This window comes from Pocillopora verrucosa, chromosome 3 (genome assembly GCF_036669915.1).
Source record: "Pocillopora verrucosa isolate sample1 chromosome 3, ASM3666991v2, whole genome shotgun sequence".
NCBI classification, from domain to species: domain Eukaryota; kingdom Metazoa; phylum Cnidaria; class Anthozoa; order Scleractinia; family Pocilloporidae; genus Pocillopora; species Pocillopora verrucosa.
Window position 1 is genome coordinate 18,630,477 of NC_089314.1, and position 15,380 is coordinate 18,645,856.

Below are 15,380 nucleotides of genomic sequence, written 5' to 3' on the forward strand. Positions count from 1 at the left end.
GCGCAGTCGTCACATTGCAGAAAAATAAGATCACTTGTCTGACAGGTTCGTAAGGCGTTAAATATAAACGAATCATCAGATGCCGTACCCTAAAGAGAGGACCTAATCTGTGAAAGGTTATCGCTGTACTAGGTCAAAATAAATACAGGCAACACAGGCTGTCACAGAGCGTCATGTAAGAAAAAATAAACTTTGTTTTTAACTGTAATGATTTATAAATCCGCTCTGAGTCTTCAAATTCACGTTCAATAGTGCTAGAGAGAAGGATGTCATTTCGACTGTGGATATCCTTTCTAATAATAGGATTGGAGAAGTAAATAAACTTACCAGTGCAGACTGAAAGAAAAAAAAAATAGTTTATCGCAGTAGTCTGTACTTTTTGTATTGCTAAAAAAAAAAAAACAATAAGTCAAAATTTAGAAGTTGCTATCTTCGTCATTGAATAGATTACTGTAAAGCTGACAAGCTCAGACAAAGTGAATTTTCGATGTCATTAGAAAACGATGTTGTGGTATCTGTTTTGAACTGCCCGTCGGCCGACCAGTTACTCCATAGTCCTTACGCAAGACGAAAAGATCTGCATCTAAACAAATTCTTTCAATTCCTCTCAATTTGTTCGGAGATACTTTGATGCGAAAAACTCGCACAAGCCCTTAAGGATTATCCTTGGTCTTCAAAATTTTTCTTGACTTTTTACACGTAATAGTGAAAAACTTTCCGAAAACTTTCGTTTCCGAAACGTTTCTGTTTATGTTTTGCACTTTAAATTAAATTCCGCCTCTCCGATTGTTCCATAAAGTGTTTCAGGAAACAATCTTGAACGCAATACAACCTTGACAAAAAGTTAAGACTCTCTCCAGCTTAATTTTTTCCTATCGTACTTTAATACTCATCCTATCTGGACAGAACACAATAAGACGTTGTTGTCTAATTCTTCGAGTAGACACTTATCTACAATTATTGCTTTGTTACGGAAGCTCAACATTGCAAGTTCAAACCTTTTTTATAAGATAATAACGTAATTGTTCTAATACAAATTTTTCAAATTATTTTTCGAAAAGCATACCTTTAAACAGCCAATTGTAAAGAGCATTGATACAAGGTGTCTGACTCAAAACCACAGTCTTTTTATGTCTAAATTGCTTTCTGAACTATTTTGTTATTAAATCTACTTTCGGTATCCATGCTGTAAGTGCGTATAAAAATTCTTGGCAATGAATTTAGTGCAGAACCACTTGAATAACAAAACAACCGCTATAAGTAAATGGCATTACACGGTTGAAGGCCTTCCATAATATTTCTGTCGATCTTGCAGGAGCAGATCTTTTTAGGAGCTGCTAATATACTGAAGTGAATTCATGCTAATTACACGAACTTCACCAGGTCCGAGCGCATCCTCGGTGACAGCGACGGGATTATTCTAGAAATGAAAATAAAATAGTAAATATTTCATCGCTCAATTAAAGGGAATTCAGGTCAGAATTTCGAAAATTCCTCATTGTTGACAAAACTTGAATCGACTTGCATTCTTGTGCAAATCGCTTCGAGAAGTAGCTTTTTTATACGGGCTATCAACACAGCCAGAAAGAAGGCTTTTAGCTCTGTAATGTTTGACAGCGATCACTTGAAAAGTATAAAAGATATCTCTTCAATAAGAGGCCGAAATCAGGATAGAGATGTTTGTATGGTGATAAATAAGTCTGTGCTGGTACCAATACAAACGTCTGAAAAATCGTGGAAGGGTGAATTAAGATGGGGTCTTGCAGCATGTAAACTTACGGTGTGAAAAACTATAAATTCGAGGGAATTCTTACAGTTATACGTTGCTTATTGAGTGAAAATAACGGAAGGTGATAACAAAAGAAGAGAAACCTTTTAAATAAACCTTCGCATGTTTCGCAAATTAAAGGGATTTTTAGCAATTTCAAGATGTAGATTCAGTAGATAAACAAAAAAAATTAAAAAAAATGAAGAGGATACCATGAAGATATTAAAAAGCAGGGATAGTAAGCTACAGATTTAGAGCTCTTTCATTACAAATCAAAAATATGAAATAATCAGGACAAATCAGTTGGGTGCCAACAGAATCATCCTGCCAGTGGAAGGAGCAAGACGTAGTCACGTGGTATAAATTTTCTTTTTCATGCGTTAGACGGTTCTTTTGAGCTTTTATAAATGTTGTAAAAAATATAAAAAGATACCATTGCAGGAAAGAACTAGATTAGGTACTCACATGTCCTGCTATGTTGTTGTTTTTGTTGATTGGGGGGTTGTTTCTTGCTCGCCACACAAAGCAGCCCACGAAAACCACCAAAAATGCAGTTAGTCCCAATGAAACTGCTATAGCAATGATGTCAACATCGCTTAATTCCTTTGCTGAAAAAATGAAATAAAAAATAAGTACTGTAACTCGAGGGACGTGCTTGCTGTTTGCGTGAGAAGGTGTACGTGTCATTCGGATGAACTGCAGGATAAACAGGCATTTTCGAGATATCTTGTTTGTTTATGGTTATATTGTTCTTGTCATCAGTTCCTTTCGAGCTGATAATGACATTTTAAATCGATGTTGCAAACCATAAACATGTGATGACTTCAAAGGCATTTGTACTTCCATCTGTCGATATAAAACCCGGAACTTCGCAGAACGAAGTGTAACTTGATTGCCAATATCAACCGTCTCTTTTGACGTATATTTATACACGTCAAACGTGTAATGCCGGCAGTTTAACCCAACAAAGACTTGTTACATGAATTTCTGATGTGATATGGCGTTTGAAGTTAAGACATGAGAAGGACTTAAGCAGTCTAAGGAAACTAATACTGCATATTACATTAGTTTCCCTAGACTTAAGCAGTGTAAGGAAACTAATGTAATTTTTAAGTGATTTATTACAAATGAAAATTACAGAAGTGCAAACAATGTATTTCGTGTGAAATTTGGTCTAGTTGTTTGATCTAATAGGGTAAAACGCGTTTCGTTTAGCACGAAAAAATGTCAGCCGTTGATAGAAAGTTATCGCTTCGTTCTTGACTCGAAGTGAAGTCCAATAAAAAAAATCTCTGCGCCGTCTTGGGAATTTTTTGGGTGTTTCACGTAAACAAAAGAAAGCCAGAAGGATTTGGTATTAAGAAAGACAACAAGATTCAAAAGTTATCACATTCGAAGAATCAAAAAGCCTTGCCGGAATATCGACACTGTTTTAAGCAACAGTTAACAAAACACCGCATCATTGAGATACTTAAGCGTGCAAAGCTACACGCTGCTTAGTTCATGGAATCCGCGAAATCCTCACGAGCGAAATTAAACGATGTTGTCTTCGAGGCAATAGTGGGTCTTTCGGCAAATACACCTCTAAAAAGTAATGATATTGAATCGAGTGGCCAATCGCGCTACTTCGATTGACCTCAATACCAATTGCATCGCAAAAGTCATCATCGGTAAAATAAAAAACATCGACATGATCAAATTCAGAGTCGAAGATTTGAAAAAGTAATTTAAACCCCACCTAAACTAAATCTCCGCGTAGAAAAAATTATCTGATGTTTAATCACATTACTTACCGCAAGATACTTGAGGAATGAGCTCGAGAAACACACAGATAGCGACGATTAGCGCGCTTTGTCGATTCATCTCTGCAAAAACGTTTGTTGTCTTAAGTTGTGAACTGTTGGATTTAAACGTTAAGAACTGACGCAAAGACCACTTTATTTACATGAAGGCGGAATTTGCTCACGATTAGTGACACACGAGTGCGTAATATTGTATATTTTTAATGGCTTAACAAAGAAGTGACAGATTCATAGATTCCTTCACTTTATTCCTTTTTGTAATTTCAAACCTTCACTATCTCCTTAAATTTTTTATAAAAAAAATATTCCCTGGGTAAAAACAATTCAACATTTCCATGTCTTTTATTTTGTCACTGACCAAACATTTCAAGAGCAAGAAAAACCTCAGCAACGTCAAAAATTGAATGGAGGTCGATTTGATAAACATAGGTTGCACGCACAGCTGTCTAAGGAAAATAAAATGTTCTTGTGCTTTTTTACAATTTGCTGAGTCGGAGCCTTTTTGTGATTGGCCGAGACAGAGTCACCCCACATCCAAGCTGATCTAAAAAAAGATATCATTAACTCCCTGTGGCTTTGATTTGTCCAGGCCACAAAAGTTAAAAAACCGTGACAAATTCATGTTAATTCGGTTGCAGATGATTAAAACCTGCGATCTGAAGCGCAATAATTCTTAGGTCTCTGTCTTTCAGTCTCGTAAATCTACGAATGACTGCTTATACAGTCCTTTATTTGAAACTTTTTCTTTTTCAACTTTCTGACAACGTAATGATACCATTTCCAATTGGCCAATCACCATTTGTTTGGCAGCGCAAAACTCGCGTCATGGTCGCGCGAGAATTCTAGCAAGTTATGCTTCGGTAATCGAACGATGCGGGGGTTTTTCAGCTGTGTCAGCAGAAAGAAAAGGAGAGAAGGTACAAAGGAAGAGGAGAAGAAAGGAGATTTCAAAAAGGTGTGTACAAGAGAGACGATCAATAGTAACGTTATCTGTATTTGAACGAAGGGGGAGAACGACTTCAAGACCTCAGGAAAAAAAACAAAACAAGCATAAAATTAGGGTTTAAAGCAAACGTCAGAACTTCGTCAAAGGAAGAAACTTTAATGGGAAAAATGATTTTGTAAATGCATAACCTAAGTTTACTTTTTTATTTGTAACTTTTCTTCCGCTCACCAAGTCATATTCGGTGCTATGCTAATCATATCTTCATTTCCGTTCTGAAACAAAGAAGAGGTCTGTTAATCATAGAGGTTCCTATAGTGGTCAGTAGTCCATGGTCAGTAGTCCATGGTTGATTAGTGAGCAAAGAGCAAGAAAAATTTTCTTCAAAGTGAGGGAAACTATGAGATCTTGGTGCGAAAATATAGAATAACAATGAAAATGAGAATGATAAAAAAACTGTTAAATCAATCAACATGGTAAAAAAATGAAGAAGATCTGAACTGTTGGACCACCTATGACGCAGCTGATAAACAATGGCTGAATCAAAAGCAACGAAGCGTAGTTCACTTGATTTAATTAAACATCACTAGTAAGAATACATGACGGTTGCCGAATATCACGTAATTAAAGCGTAGTAGAAGTCAAGTAGTGTTTTCTCTCGTAGCTGGTTTGAATAGGAAAATGGCAAACTATGGTGGAAAATAGAACGGGGAAAATAGTCGGGCGCGAAGTTTCAAGCGACCAAATATTTTCCCTGCCTTGCAAATGAAGCCTTAACACACGTAAATAACGAGAGGATTATTACGTTCGCAAACCATTGTAAACTGCGGTTTGTTGCTTTCTAATAATTCCTTTGGGTTTACAAACACCATCGCTTTTCAACAAATCCGTGATTTCGTGGTTCATCCGTCATTTCATAATTACCAAATAAAATTCACAACACTCCTTACTTCTTCTGTGTTCTATTAGCGTTTGGATTCACTTTCAATTTACTGGTTCACGAAAGAATTTGTATTTCTTTCTAAGCTAACAGTTATCTTTTATTTACTAAGGCACGTATTTTCTATATATTTTCATTCTCATTGGATTCTTTGAAATACCAAAATACCTTCTAAGATGTTATTGTTAATTATTCAAAGGTTGGATTTTTAAACATATTTTCAAAAATATACATAGATCAAAACCTTCCACAGTTTATTTGCTTTAGCAAATAAATGCTTGGTAAAATTTCCGCACAGCCCCATACTATTGTAAAACAAATCTGTTTTCCCAATGGCGATGTATTGTTTTTGTCATTGTTTTCTCTATCCAAGAACTGAATGCATAATGTAGTATGGGGCTGCGCGGAAATTTTACCAAATGCTCTTTCAGAACTGTGTACAGCCTTCTCTTCCGCTTCTCCCCGAAGACTCAATCACAGCTTGAGTCGTATTTTTCTCGTGTTTGTCTTCTTCACAGTTATTTCTGGCATTTCCATTTCCAGTGTCAGGTGTCATTTGCTCATTTCTCGCGGCTTCAGCCTCGACTCTGTATCCTCTAAACTCGACAAGCTCCCCTTCTACGGCCAGGTTTTCCTATCACAGACAAAGACAGAGAATAAACTGTAAGTAATGAAAACACAAACCTATGGTATTGCAGAATTTTTTGCTACTTTGGTAGTATTATCTAAAGTTCTGAAAACCAGATCAACAAGAGGCTCATCTTTCTCGCAATTTATTTTTCACGAGTGTTTTCTCATAATGGAGGTAAAATCTGTAAAGTATGTGATATAACAACTGTGTAAGCAGTTTTTCCCTCGCTATTGGCTCCCGTTATCATGTAACATTTAACAAAAAACAAGCCAAAATTTGACGAGAAAGTAAAGTCTGAAGAAAGTTAAGTTGCAGCCAGAGTGTGGTAGTGTGACACCAAATTGACTATCAACTGTCATCCCACTCGGGGAGGGGGTGTGGGGCGTTACTAGTGATGTTCGTAGTCGTTTATAAAGTTTGTAACTTTTTGTATACTTCCGTAGTCGAAGTATACAAAAAGTTATACATTGGTGAAACAGGAGGACGACTAGGTGATCCATTCCGAGAACACCTTCGCGACGTTGAAGAAATGACAAGTACGCATCCAAACCATACTGTCTCACCGACGCAGCACCATAGTTTCTTTAAAAAGTTACCCCCTTTAGTCATTTTCCAGGAATAATTCGAGTCGTTTAAATCTCAGTGGAAAATCTGCTCTGAACGGTGAATCAATAAATCTGTCTTTACAGAACATGTGCACCTCTACATTTATTGACTGGAACTAAAAAACATTTCAAATTTTTCATATGATGTTCATACCTCTGCACCTCCATGGTTGTTCCTGAATCTTTGTGCTTTGCCTTCTTTCTGAGCTCTCTTAATTCTCCTGTTTCCGCGCCACAAGAAAAATACTATGAACACCAGGAGAAGGAAAGCAATTGTAATGGACAAAATGATTGCCCAAAATTGCTCAGGGCTAAGTGTTCCCTTGCGAGCAGGGTCGTCTGTAAAGTAAAAAGAACTTTAGGTGCTGAGGAAAAGTAGTAATTAGAAGTGTGTTTTTAGATTTGATACTGGAACGACACCATTCGACACCAACTGCGCTACTCTTTTGGCTGGTGATAGACAGTTGGCAGATGATAGACAGTAGGCAATTGATGGACGTTGGCATATGATAGACAGTTGGCAGATGATAGACAGTTAGCAAGTGATAGACAGTTGGTAGGGATAGACAGTCTGCAGGTGAAAGACAGTTGACAGGTGATAGACAGTTGGCGTGAGCAGCAAACTGCGAGAACTGAATTATTTTCGCCATAATATGTTGAACTATTCTCAGTATTTGAGAAACTGCACACCTATCCCTCCCGGGCAAACTCAACATTAATCCTACCTTGTTATCAGTTGACTGTTGTTGGGTTAGGGGAGGGGTAGGTGCGCAACTGCTGAGATACTGACATTGATCCATCAATTTTTCGCGTAAACATATTTTTTTTCTTCATCTTCTTTGACAGAAAGCTATTACAGTATCTTTTCCAGGTTATTTTAAGTTGAAGTTGACATTTTAAGATCTATAAATTTCAGTTCACACGTTCGCATAAGCTAGATTCGCACACTGTTTTTGTTATCAAGTCTAATTCTCTGTAAATAAACCCCTTGAGAGAGCAGGGTGCAGGGTAAAACAAGTCATATTTTTTTCTGAAGAGTTTGGAAAGGGAAGAATTAGAGTATGAGTGCTCATTGCAACCTATAAACCAAATGTGATACATTAATTTATTTCTTAGGGCTATATTTATTGCATTAATAGTTTAAGTCATGGATATTAGTGTATACATATATAAATATATGTATACATATAATTTTTGTTTTTTTTTCTAATGTATATTTTAAGATTTTTTAAGTAGTTTTAAACTTTTATACTTAGTTCACGCCCCTACTGGAAACCAGCTTCTATAATGTTGATGATAGGCTAGAATTCATACCCCTCAACCTGTAGGGAGTTACACGCCCTGCACAAATAACTGTAGCGACGTTTTTCCCAGAGTCCAACAATAGATTAGGAAGTACTTAATCTTTCCAGCGAAAGTCAAGTGTTACAGTGTTATATTAAAGGCAAACAGTTCACTTTCATGAGGGAATGGCTCAGAATAAAAGGGCTCCAACGTCTAGGTTTTAAAGCTTGGTCAATGTGTACAAAGTCACAGTTGCTGATTATGTCTTTTGCTAAAAAATTTGGGTGGGCCATTTAAACTCAATTTTTGCGGGGGGGTGGGGGGGGCGGGAGATTTCCTAGGGGGATGTTGAAGCCTCGAATTGATCGACGCATTAATACTATGTTTGTATAATCAAATACTAAGCAGAGTGTTTACTTACTTTCAATAACAAATGTACGTAGCACCTCATCAGGTTTATCGCTTGATATACAAACGTATTGTCCTCGTAAATCATCATCTGTCACAGCGACAAATAGATGGCTTTCCATATTCCCGCCATTTTTCGTTTCGAGCACAGCTACACCAAGATCGCTGTCTGATAAGTCTTTTCTTTCCCTTTTCCAAGTGATGCTGGCTGTCTGGTCACGTGATGTGCACGTGAAGTGGGCGATGTCGTCATGCCTGGTGTGCACAGTTGTCAAATTTACTGGAGAATAAATTAACCATTAGGATTTAAGGCTTCACTACGCTATTTTTTATCTGTCAAATAAGATAACAGCTTATGTCAATGGTAAGAACATCATTTTGAGTCTTCGTAGGAGAGGATTTAAGAATCGGAGGTACAAAGTGGTCACGTTTATAACTTATCTCACGTTGAAAACAAGAGATATTTGATTCCATGACAATTTCTCCATTCGTTTTGGTTTTCATTCTGTTCAAGAAAAGATGGACTTTTACGCAAAAAAATTGCTTGAACTCTAGAAGATCTGACTCGTACCTGCCTCTGAGTGATGTGATTTTCTTTTTAATTTTTTAATCTCATGGTAAGATTTGGTGATTATAAAAGATTCAATCTGAAATGGTCTTTTTATTGCTAGCACGATCCTTTGAAACAAAGAAAAGTTGCAAGTTACAGCAATTTCTTTGGTGAGAGTAATCTGTTTTGCGAGTCGAGTTTTCAATTTGTACTAATTAAAAATAATTTAATCTCATTTCTTTCGGAGTCATTCATGCGTACACGTTGGAAGGTTGGTCCACCAGTGAAAACATCACGCCTAAATTAACTTAAATAAATAAACTGAAATATCCTTAATTGCTTTGTGGGAGTAAGCATTCTTGCTGGTCTAGTTGTTCTAAGAATTCTGAGCTATTTTAAAACGAATTAACTCCATTGTCTTACGCAATTCCTCGAGATTTACGTACGTAATCTACACGTAAGCTTTGTTTTGAAAATATACCTTAAACTTACATGCATTTTCGAGTGTAGTTTTTGAAATGTATTGTGGAATAAAAAACTGAAATCAGCTTTCAGCTTTAAGTCTGTTACTGTTGACTACATTTTCAATAAATCAGTGTTCTCGTGGGAGTATAGCTTGCGTTCTGTTGGTGTGAGGATTGTAACGCCTAGTTTATAAATAAATTAGTTAAAACTTACAAGCTTCTCTCCGATGTCTTACGAATGTCACTGCAGCTGTTACGGCATGGATCCCAAGAAACAAAATAAAGATGTTTAACACCATGTTCTCCATCGAGCATACCCCAAATGTCTAAATGACAACTAAATGAATGAGGGAGACTAAAAGATCCGTGGTCTCCTCAAAATTTATATCATGCCTGTGATCACTGTTTTATCTGAGCCGATATTTTTTAGTTCATAGCGTCAGAGAAAATTCCTTGACAATATCTATGGCACTTATCATAGGTTAATTCGTTTGCATGTACAGCTATTTTTAAAAGGGGTTGTCCCCACAAGGGCACAAAAGGGTATAAGCGACACTCCAAACCGTTCGATGAGAAATAATTGTTTGGTGAAAGTATCGTTGCCTGGAAGTGATGATACTAAGGAGCTAGAATGGATATGCACATTACTGGATTCTCCTTTTCCACTGGCGAAAGCAAACCACAACAACGAGAAGCATTTGACTCTTGACTTGAAAACAAGGTACACAAGCATAACCCATGAAGCCATTCGGCATCGTAGCTGAAAAAACCTAACCGTAAAGACCTCTATTTGTTCCGCTACAGCTATCAATTGAAATTTTTGAAGAACAATCGAGCTTTTGGATTATTAAAGAGACCACGTTCGAGGAAAAGAGAAGAGATTGTTATTCGAAACTCATGACTTGGATAACACCACAAAGTTTTATCACAGTTAAAATCAGGTTCTGAAATCGCGCAAAATATCTTTTTGCCTGATTGAACAGATGTATAGAGGTGGAAAACTTGACCACTATTACTTCAAAACTTGAAAACCATACAACAAAACAAGGGAGAAAGAAAACGTGACAATGCACTAGAATCTCGCATCATAAAACTAAGTTATCATAAATGAAAATCTTAATATAGCACAGAAATATTGGTCATGTGACTGAAGTATTTAAGAAAAAAACTTTTGACTACCGTTGTTTCGAAATGTCTAAACCACATTAACGTTTAAAAATCTTGCTGTCATAAACGTCCAAAGGAACACTTTTTGGGACTTCAGCCAGTTGCAAATTTCGTTATTTTGACGATGTAATGTTATCATTTAATCGAGATTTCCTATCCTTGTTATGTAATCTTAAAACCAGCCAGCCAGTTGCAAATTTCGTTATTTTGACGATGTAATGTTATCATTTAATCGAGATTTCCTATCCTTGTTATGTAATCTTAAAAGCTTCAGCTCAAGCGAAGATGTCGTTTGCTTGCTGCAAGGACATCATTTTTGTGAAAAAGAAAATTACAAGACTGTTACAAAAACAAAAAAAAAACAAAAATTTACAAGACTGTAAATTGCGATTAAATATTGCCGAGGCTACTTCGTTCATAAGTTTTGATACGACCATAGCTAGTCCACTTAATGATCACGTGATGCTTCTACTGAAATAATGCGAGTTCCCATACAGATGCCTTAAACATTTTTTGAAATCTATCGAAACAAGACTTAGTTCAAGAAGAGTATTCTTGTGCCAGCGTTTAAAAAGTGACGACGACCACTCAATATTGTGATATTCCAAGAATACGTAACGCAATGAAGCCTGAAATCATATTATCAATATTGACACAAAAATGCTCTTTTAGATCAAACACCCACTCAGTCAACTCCGTGGTAGATGCTTAAATGATTCTGTCATTGCCATAGCAAAGTTGCTAGGTCCACATGAAGCTGTTGAAAAATGTTTTTGAAATCGTCTAACTAGTTTCCTTTAAGGAACCAACACATATTTTGTTTTTAACTTCAAGATACACTTTCGTCCACTTTCATGCTATGATAGAGTGCATATTTTTGATGCCCACCCTAAATAATATTATTTTTCTGAGGACTTAAGCCTGAGAATAATCTTGTCTAAATATTCACTCTCAGATCACAGTATTGTATTTCAGAGTATTTTAGTTACTGATATGCTCTGAAGACTCTGGTGCTAGTTTGTGTCGTTTTTTCTGCCGCTTTTTTTTTCTTGAGAATTTACCAAAATTTCTTGAGAATTTATTGAAATAAACACATCAATATGCAAAACTGTTTTACGGGACAAAACCTCAGCCTTTGCTTTAACAAAACCAACAATTTTAATATTGCCTTTCTAAGTCTTAGTCATTCTGATAATTTCTCAGAGCCATTAAAGTCAGTTTTTGCGACAAGTTGCTGTAGCTTCCATGTTGTTATTTTTAGGTCATCATGCTAAAGGTCGATAGCATAAATATACGCGGCTGCTTGACATACCGATCAAGTGTCGTTGACGCCAAGCTGAATGAGCAAGCCACTTTGCTTTTCATAGAACACCATGAGGCAAATGCAAAGTTGATATTTAATGAGCAACCAAAAAATTCTCAGCAGTTTCATTTCTTTTTCTTTTTTTGAGGCAAGTGAGGCCCAAAATCAGCGAACCCTCTTCGGAACTCATACTCCGTCTCGTGTGGAACAGGCCGCTTCTCTCCAACACGATGATCAGACGGCCTCTTGTTGTAGTTCCGGTTCCGGTGCTCAGGAAAAGTTGGCATCATATCCGGTTGCACCGGGAGTGGTTTTTCGACAAAATACGAGTTCTGCAAACAGTCGGCCGCCGAGGCTCTTTTACACGGGTCGTACATCAATAAATGATTTATTAGAGTCAGTCCCGCGGGACTCAACCACGAGAACTTGTGTTTCAGATTATTATAAGGCTGGCGTTTGAAGTTTATGGACTTGGCTCCAGGGAGGCTCGTGAATCCTGGCCAAATCTGGTCGCTTGGTGTTCCAAGTAGATCCACAATGAGCTGAAACTGGTTGATCTCTGATCTTCCAGTCATAAGGGGCTTATTGTCAAGGAGCTCACCAAAAATACAGCCCACAGCCCACATATCCACAGCTGTGGTTTGTACTTTGGAGCCAAGAAGGAGCTCTGGTGCACGATACCACAGGGTCACCACAATCGGGGTCATGGCCTTGTATGGGTAACCAAATGTGCGGGCCAGACCAAAGTCGGCTAAACAACATAACATAAAAATGATAAAAAGAATAAGGAAGATGGTAAATTTTGAGCTCAGTAAAGAAACAGAGTACGATGTCTGGTTCTGAGTCCCCGTGGGGAACATGATGCTATCAACATTGCTGACTGATCCTTGCAATATGCATGCTGCTTGTCATATATGAACTTTTTGATGGCCTTGCTCACCATAGTGTCTCTGTGGCTCAGTGGTAGAGCATTGGAGCCTGGAATCCAAAGGTCTGAGCCTTGTTTCCTCATGGGGACTCATATTTTTTTTCTTTGGCATGTTTGTGACAAGATGCAAAACATCTTTCTCTAAAATATTGCTAATTAATTAGAGGACTGTATACCACTGGGTCACAAAAATCAGTGTCATAGCCTTGCATGGGCAACCAAATGGGTAGGCCAGCTGCCCAAAGGCAACTTAACAACACTACATAAGAGAGATAAGCATCTAATTCTCCTGGGGCAGCTATAATTCTTTAGCCAAATTTAATAAATTATATTGCTTCGTATTTCTATTTCAAGCCTTTTACCCCTTAAAGTGACTGGCTTCTGATTTCTCCTTACAGAATCTGCCTTAATTAAATCAAATTTAATGGTCATAAGAATAAAGGTGGTATGCACCAATGTAAGAAGCTCATGATCATTTGACAAATTCTCCTTGTCAGTACTATATGAAATGTAAAGAGATCAGTGTGGAGAATATGAATACTAATAAAAGGGTTAAGGTTATCAGCTGAAAGGTAAACATTTTCAAAAAAGGATGCAAACTTTAGCAGATACTGCTAATTAAATCAGGAATAATAATTTACTTTGCTGACAACTAACTGACAAATTTGAAAGGCCACATGTCACTTCTTTTGGGCAATCTAACCTCCTTGTCTGCATTCCAAGTTGATAATGCACACAAGAGTTCAAATATTTTATGAGCTAATTGAATTAAGACTTAAAACTATGTCTTTATTTACCAATCTTAAGGGTTCCTTTCCCAGTCAGCAATAGATTTGATACTTTCAAATCTCTATGCACAATAAACTTCTCATGAAGGTACTGTACTCCATGGAATAGCTGTAACATCAAACACTTGATCTGTGATTCTTGGAAAGGAGATGTCATGTTATCTAGCAAGCTTGCCAAATCTTGCTCACAGTATTCCATGACAAGAAAAATACTGTCCAAGTGTTTTCCCACAACTACCTCCATAAGCTTCACAATATTCTTGTGTTCCAGATTTAACAGAAGACTTATTTCCCTCAATCCACTGAGAGGTATGCCATCTTTTTCTCTTTCCATTCTTACTTTTTTCAGTGCAACTATTTTGTTTGAAACAGTGTCACGAACACGATAAACCACACCATAAGTTCCTTCTCCGATTCGATTGAGTTTTTCAAACTCTGTGACTGGTCTACATTGTCCATAACAGTGTTCTTGTGGGATTTCCTGCTTTTTCAAGGTTTTAATGGATACCAGCTCAATACCTTGCTTACTGTGCTCCGGCTGCATGACTTGGACACTCAAAGCATCATGTCAAGCTACAGAACAGGCTTTTATGGACGTGAAGATGAGAAAATCCTTCAAATCTGATGATTAATATGAAAGATGGAATGTTTTTTTAATCAGCCAGCAATGCAATCATACTTTACCCTTTAACTACCATGAGTGACCACGAGGTTACTACAATACTTCGAAATGCAAACATTGGCACCTGTATTAAAACATCAAATATCTTCATCTCGATCGAATGGGGACTTTTTAAATCTGGTAGGAAGTGGAGAATGAAGGATATCCAGGTTTTAATAAAACTGCTTCAGTGACTCAGACAACCGCAAGTTTCTAAACGTAAACAACATAACGTTTTCGAAGAAAGCTAAAATGCGGGGAAATCGTCAACCACAAAATCACAGCAATGTTTTGAACCGCTTTGTATCGGTAGAAAAATTGAATAATATCAGCAAGTTCGAACAGAAATTTTGAATAAATATTCTCGGAATTTCAGAGTTTTCGTAAACACTCTTGATCTTCGATTAGCTAGTCACCTTGAGCGAGTGGTAAACTATTCGTTTGACCCAATGGACAATTGAGCACAAGGTCTTCACTCACCACGAGCAAGCATTGCAAGGAGCAGATACTTTGAAAATTCTATGCTAGTATCTAACATCAAGAAAAATGAAGACTGTTTACAACAAATACTTACCTACTTTTTATTGCAAGCGAGCCGCCATGTTTACAAAAGTACTGAAACCTAGATTTACCTCGTACTCGTTGGGCCGCGCTCGATTCCAGCTCACCGTCTAAGGGTTTGACATCTTAAAAAAAATTAGTTAATCGCGACCATAACATTTATCGAAACCCAGTTCTGGTGCGGTGTCTCAAAACTAGCAACAAAGCGGTTTTGATTATACTTACTAACTTAGGGGGCGCCGTCTAAACTCAGCTTGAATAAGAAAAAATTTCTTGCCCCACGCCATCGAGAGTTGTTTGAATTATTTTTTTTTCATTGATTTATTTCGGCTCCAAATACAGGTGGCCGATCCTAGAGTTATATTTTCGGATGTTTTTGACGAGTGAAAATAAGGTCTGTTAAAACGAGAGTTAGTTGTAATCTCCAAACTTGAAAGGGACATGTGTTATGTGATTGTTTTGATAATGGAGTGGAGTGGAGTTTGGTCTGAAAACTTTTGATTTTAGTCTAAAATTGCCCAACATGAAGTTAAATTACCACTTTAAAACATCTATTTCAAAATCGCAAAATTATGTC

General features: G+C 37.1%; 3 protein-coding genes across 4 annotated transcripts; all 3 read right to left on the reverse strand.

The window, feature by feature from the left end:
* Window positions 1-984: 984 nt before the first annotated feature.
* On the reverse strand, window positions 985-3,716 carry LOC131794342 (uncharacterized). Its single transcript, XM_059111863.2, has 3 exons — window positions 3,562-3,716; window positions 2,234-2,376; window positions 985-1,420 (listed from the first exon to the last, which is right to left on the reverse strand). Exons 1-3 carry the CDS (start codon window positions 3,629-3,631, stop codon window positions 1,328-1,330), a joined length of 306 nt encoding a protein of 101 aa, XP_058967846.2. The 5' UTR covers window positions 3,632-3,716; the 3' UTR covers window positions 985-1,327.
* Window positions 3,717-4,672: 956 nt separating this feature from the next.
* LOC131794349 (uncharacterized) lies at window positions 4,673-10,895 on the reverse strand. Its single transcript, XM_059111871.2, has 4 exons — window positions 9,610-10,895; window positions 8,395-8,661; window positions 6,844-7,028; window positions 4,673-6,087 (listed from the first exon to the last, which is right to left on the reverse strand). Exons 1-4 carry the CDS (start codon window positions 9,701-9,703, stop codon window positions 5,881-5,883), a joined length of 753 nt encoding a protein of 250 aa, XP_058967854.2. The 5' UTR covers window positions 9,704-10,895; the 3' UTR covers window positions 4,673-5,880.
* Window positions 10,896-10,928: 33 nt separating this feature from the next.
* On the reverse strand, window positions 10,929-14,855 carry LOC131794275 (cyclin-dependent kinase 10). Of its 2 annotated transcripts, none has more exons than XM_059111787.2 (3): window positions 14,821-14,855; window positions 13,591-14,202; window positions 10,929-12,616 (listed from the first exon to the last, which is right to left on the reverse strand). In XM_059111787.2, exons 2-3 carry the CDS (start codon window positions 14,123-14,125, stop codon window positions 11,991-11,993), a joined length of 1,161 nt encoding a protein of 386 aa, XP_058967770.2. In that variant the 5' UTR covers window positions 14,126-14,202; window positions 14,821-14,855; the 3' UTR covers window positions 10,929-11,990. The 2 variants fall into 2 exon arrangements, with proteins under 2 accessions (XP_058967770.2, XP_058967769.2); XM_059111786.2 differs by having other exon boundaries at window positions 14,817-14,855.
* Window positions 14,856-15,380: the final 525 nt, after the last annotated feature.

Bases quoted from the DNA above. Each gene is read 5' to 3' on its own strand.
- LOC131794342 (XM_059111863.2), bottom strand. From the start codon at position 3,631: ATGAATCGACAAAGCGCGCTAATCGTCGCTATCTGTGTGTTTCTCGAG. The intron at 2,377-3,561 runs GTAAGTAATGTG...TCATTTTTTCAG, and splicing joins CATTCCTCAAGTATCTTGCG to CAAAGGAATTAAGCGATGTT. The intron at 1,421-2,233 runs GTGAGTACCTAA...TTTCATTTCTAG, and splicing joins ACAACAACATAGCAGGACAT to AATAATCCCGTCGCTGTCAC.
- LOC131794349 (XM_059111871.2), bottom strand. From the start codon at position 9,703: ATGGAGAACATGGTGTTAAACATCTTTATTTTGTTTCTTGGGATCCAT. The intron at 8,662-9,609 runs GTAAGTTTTAAC...TTTATTCTCCAG, and splicing joins AAGACATCGGAGAGAAGCTT to TAAATTTGACAACTGTGCAC. The intron at 6,088-6,843 runs GTATGAACATCA...TGTCTGTGATAG, and splicing joins ACAACCATGGAGGTGCAGAG to GAAAACCTGGCCGTAGAAGG.
- LOC131794275 (XM_059111787.2), bottom strand. From the start codon at position 14,125: ATGCAGCCGGAGCACAGTAAGCAAGGTATTGAGCTGGTATCCATTAAA. The intron at 12,617-13,590 runs GTAAATAAAGAC...TATGTTGTTTAG, and splicing joins GAAAGGAACCCTTAAGATTG to CCGACTTTGGTCTGGCCCGC.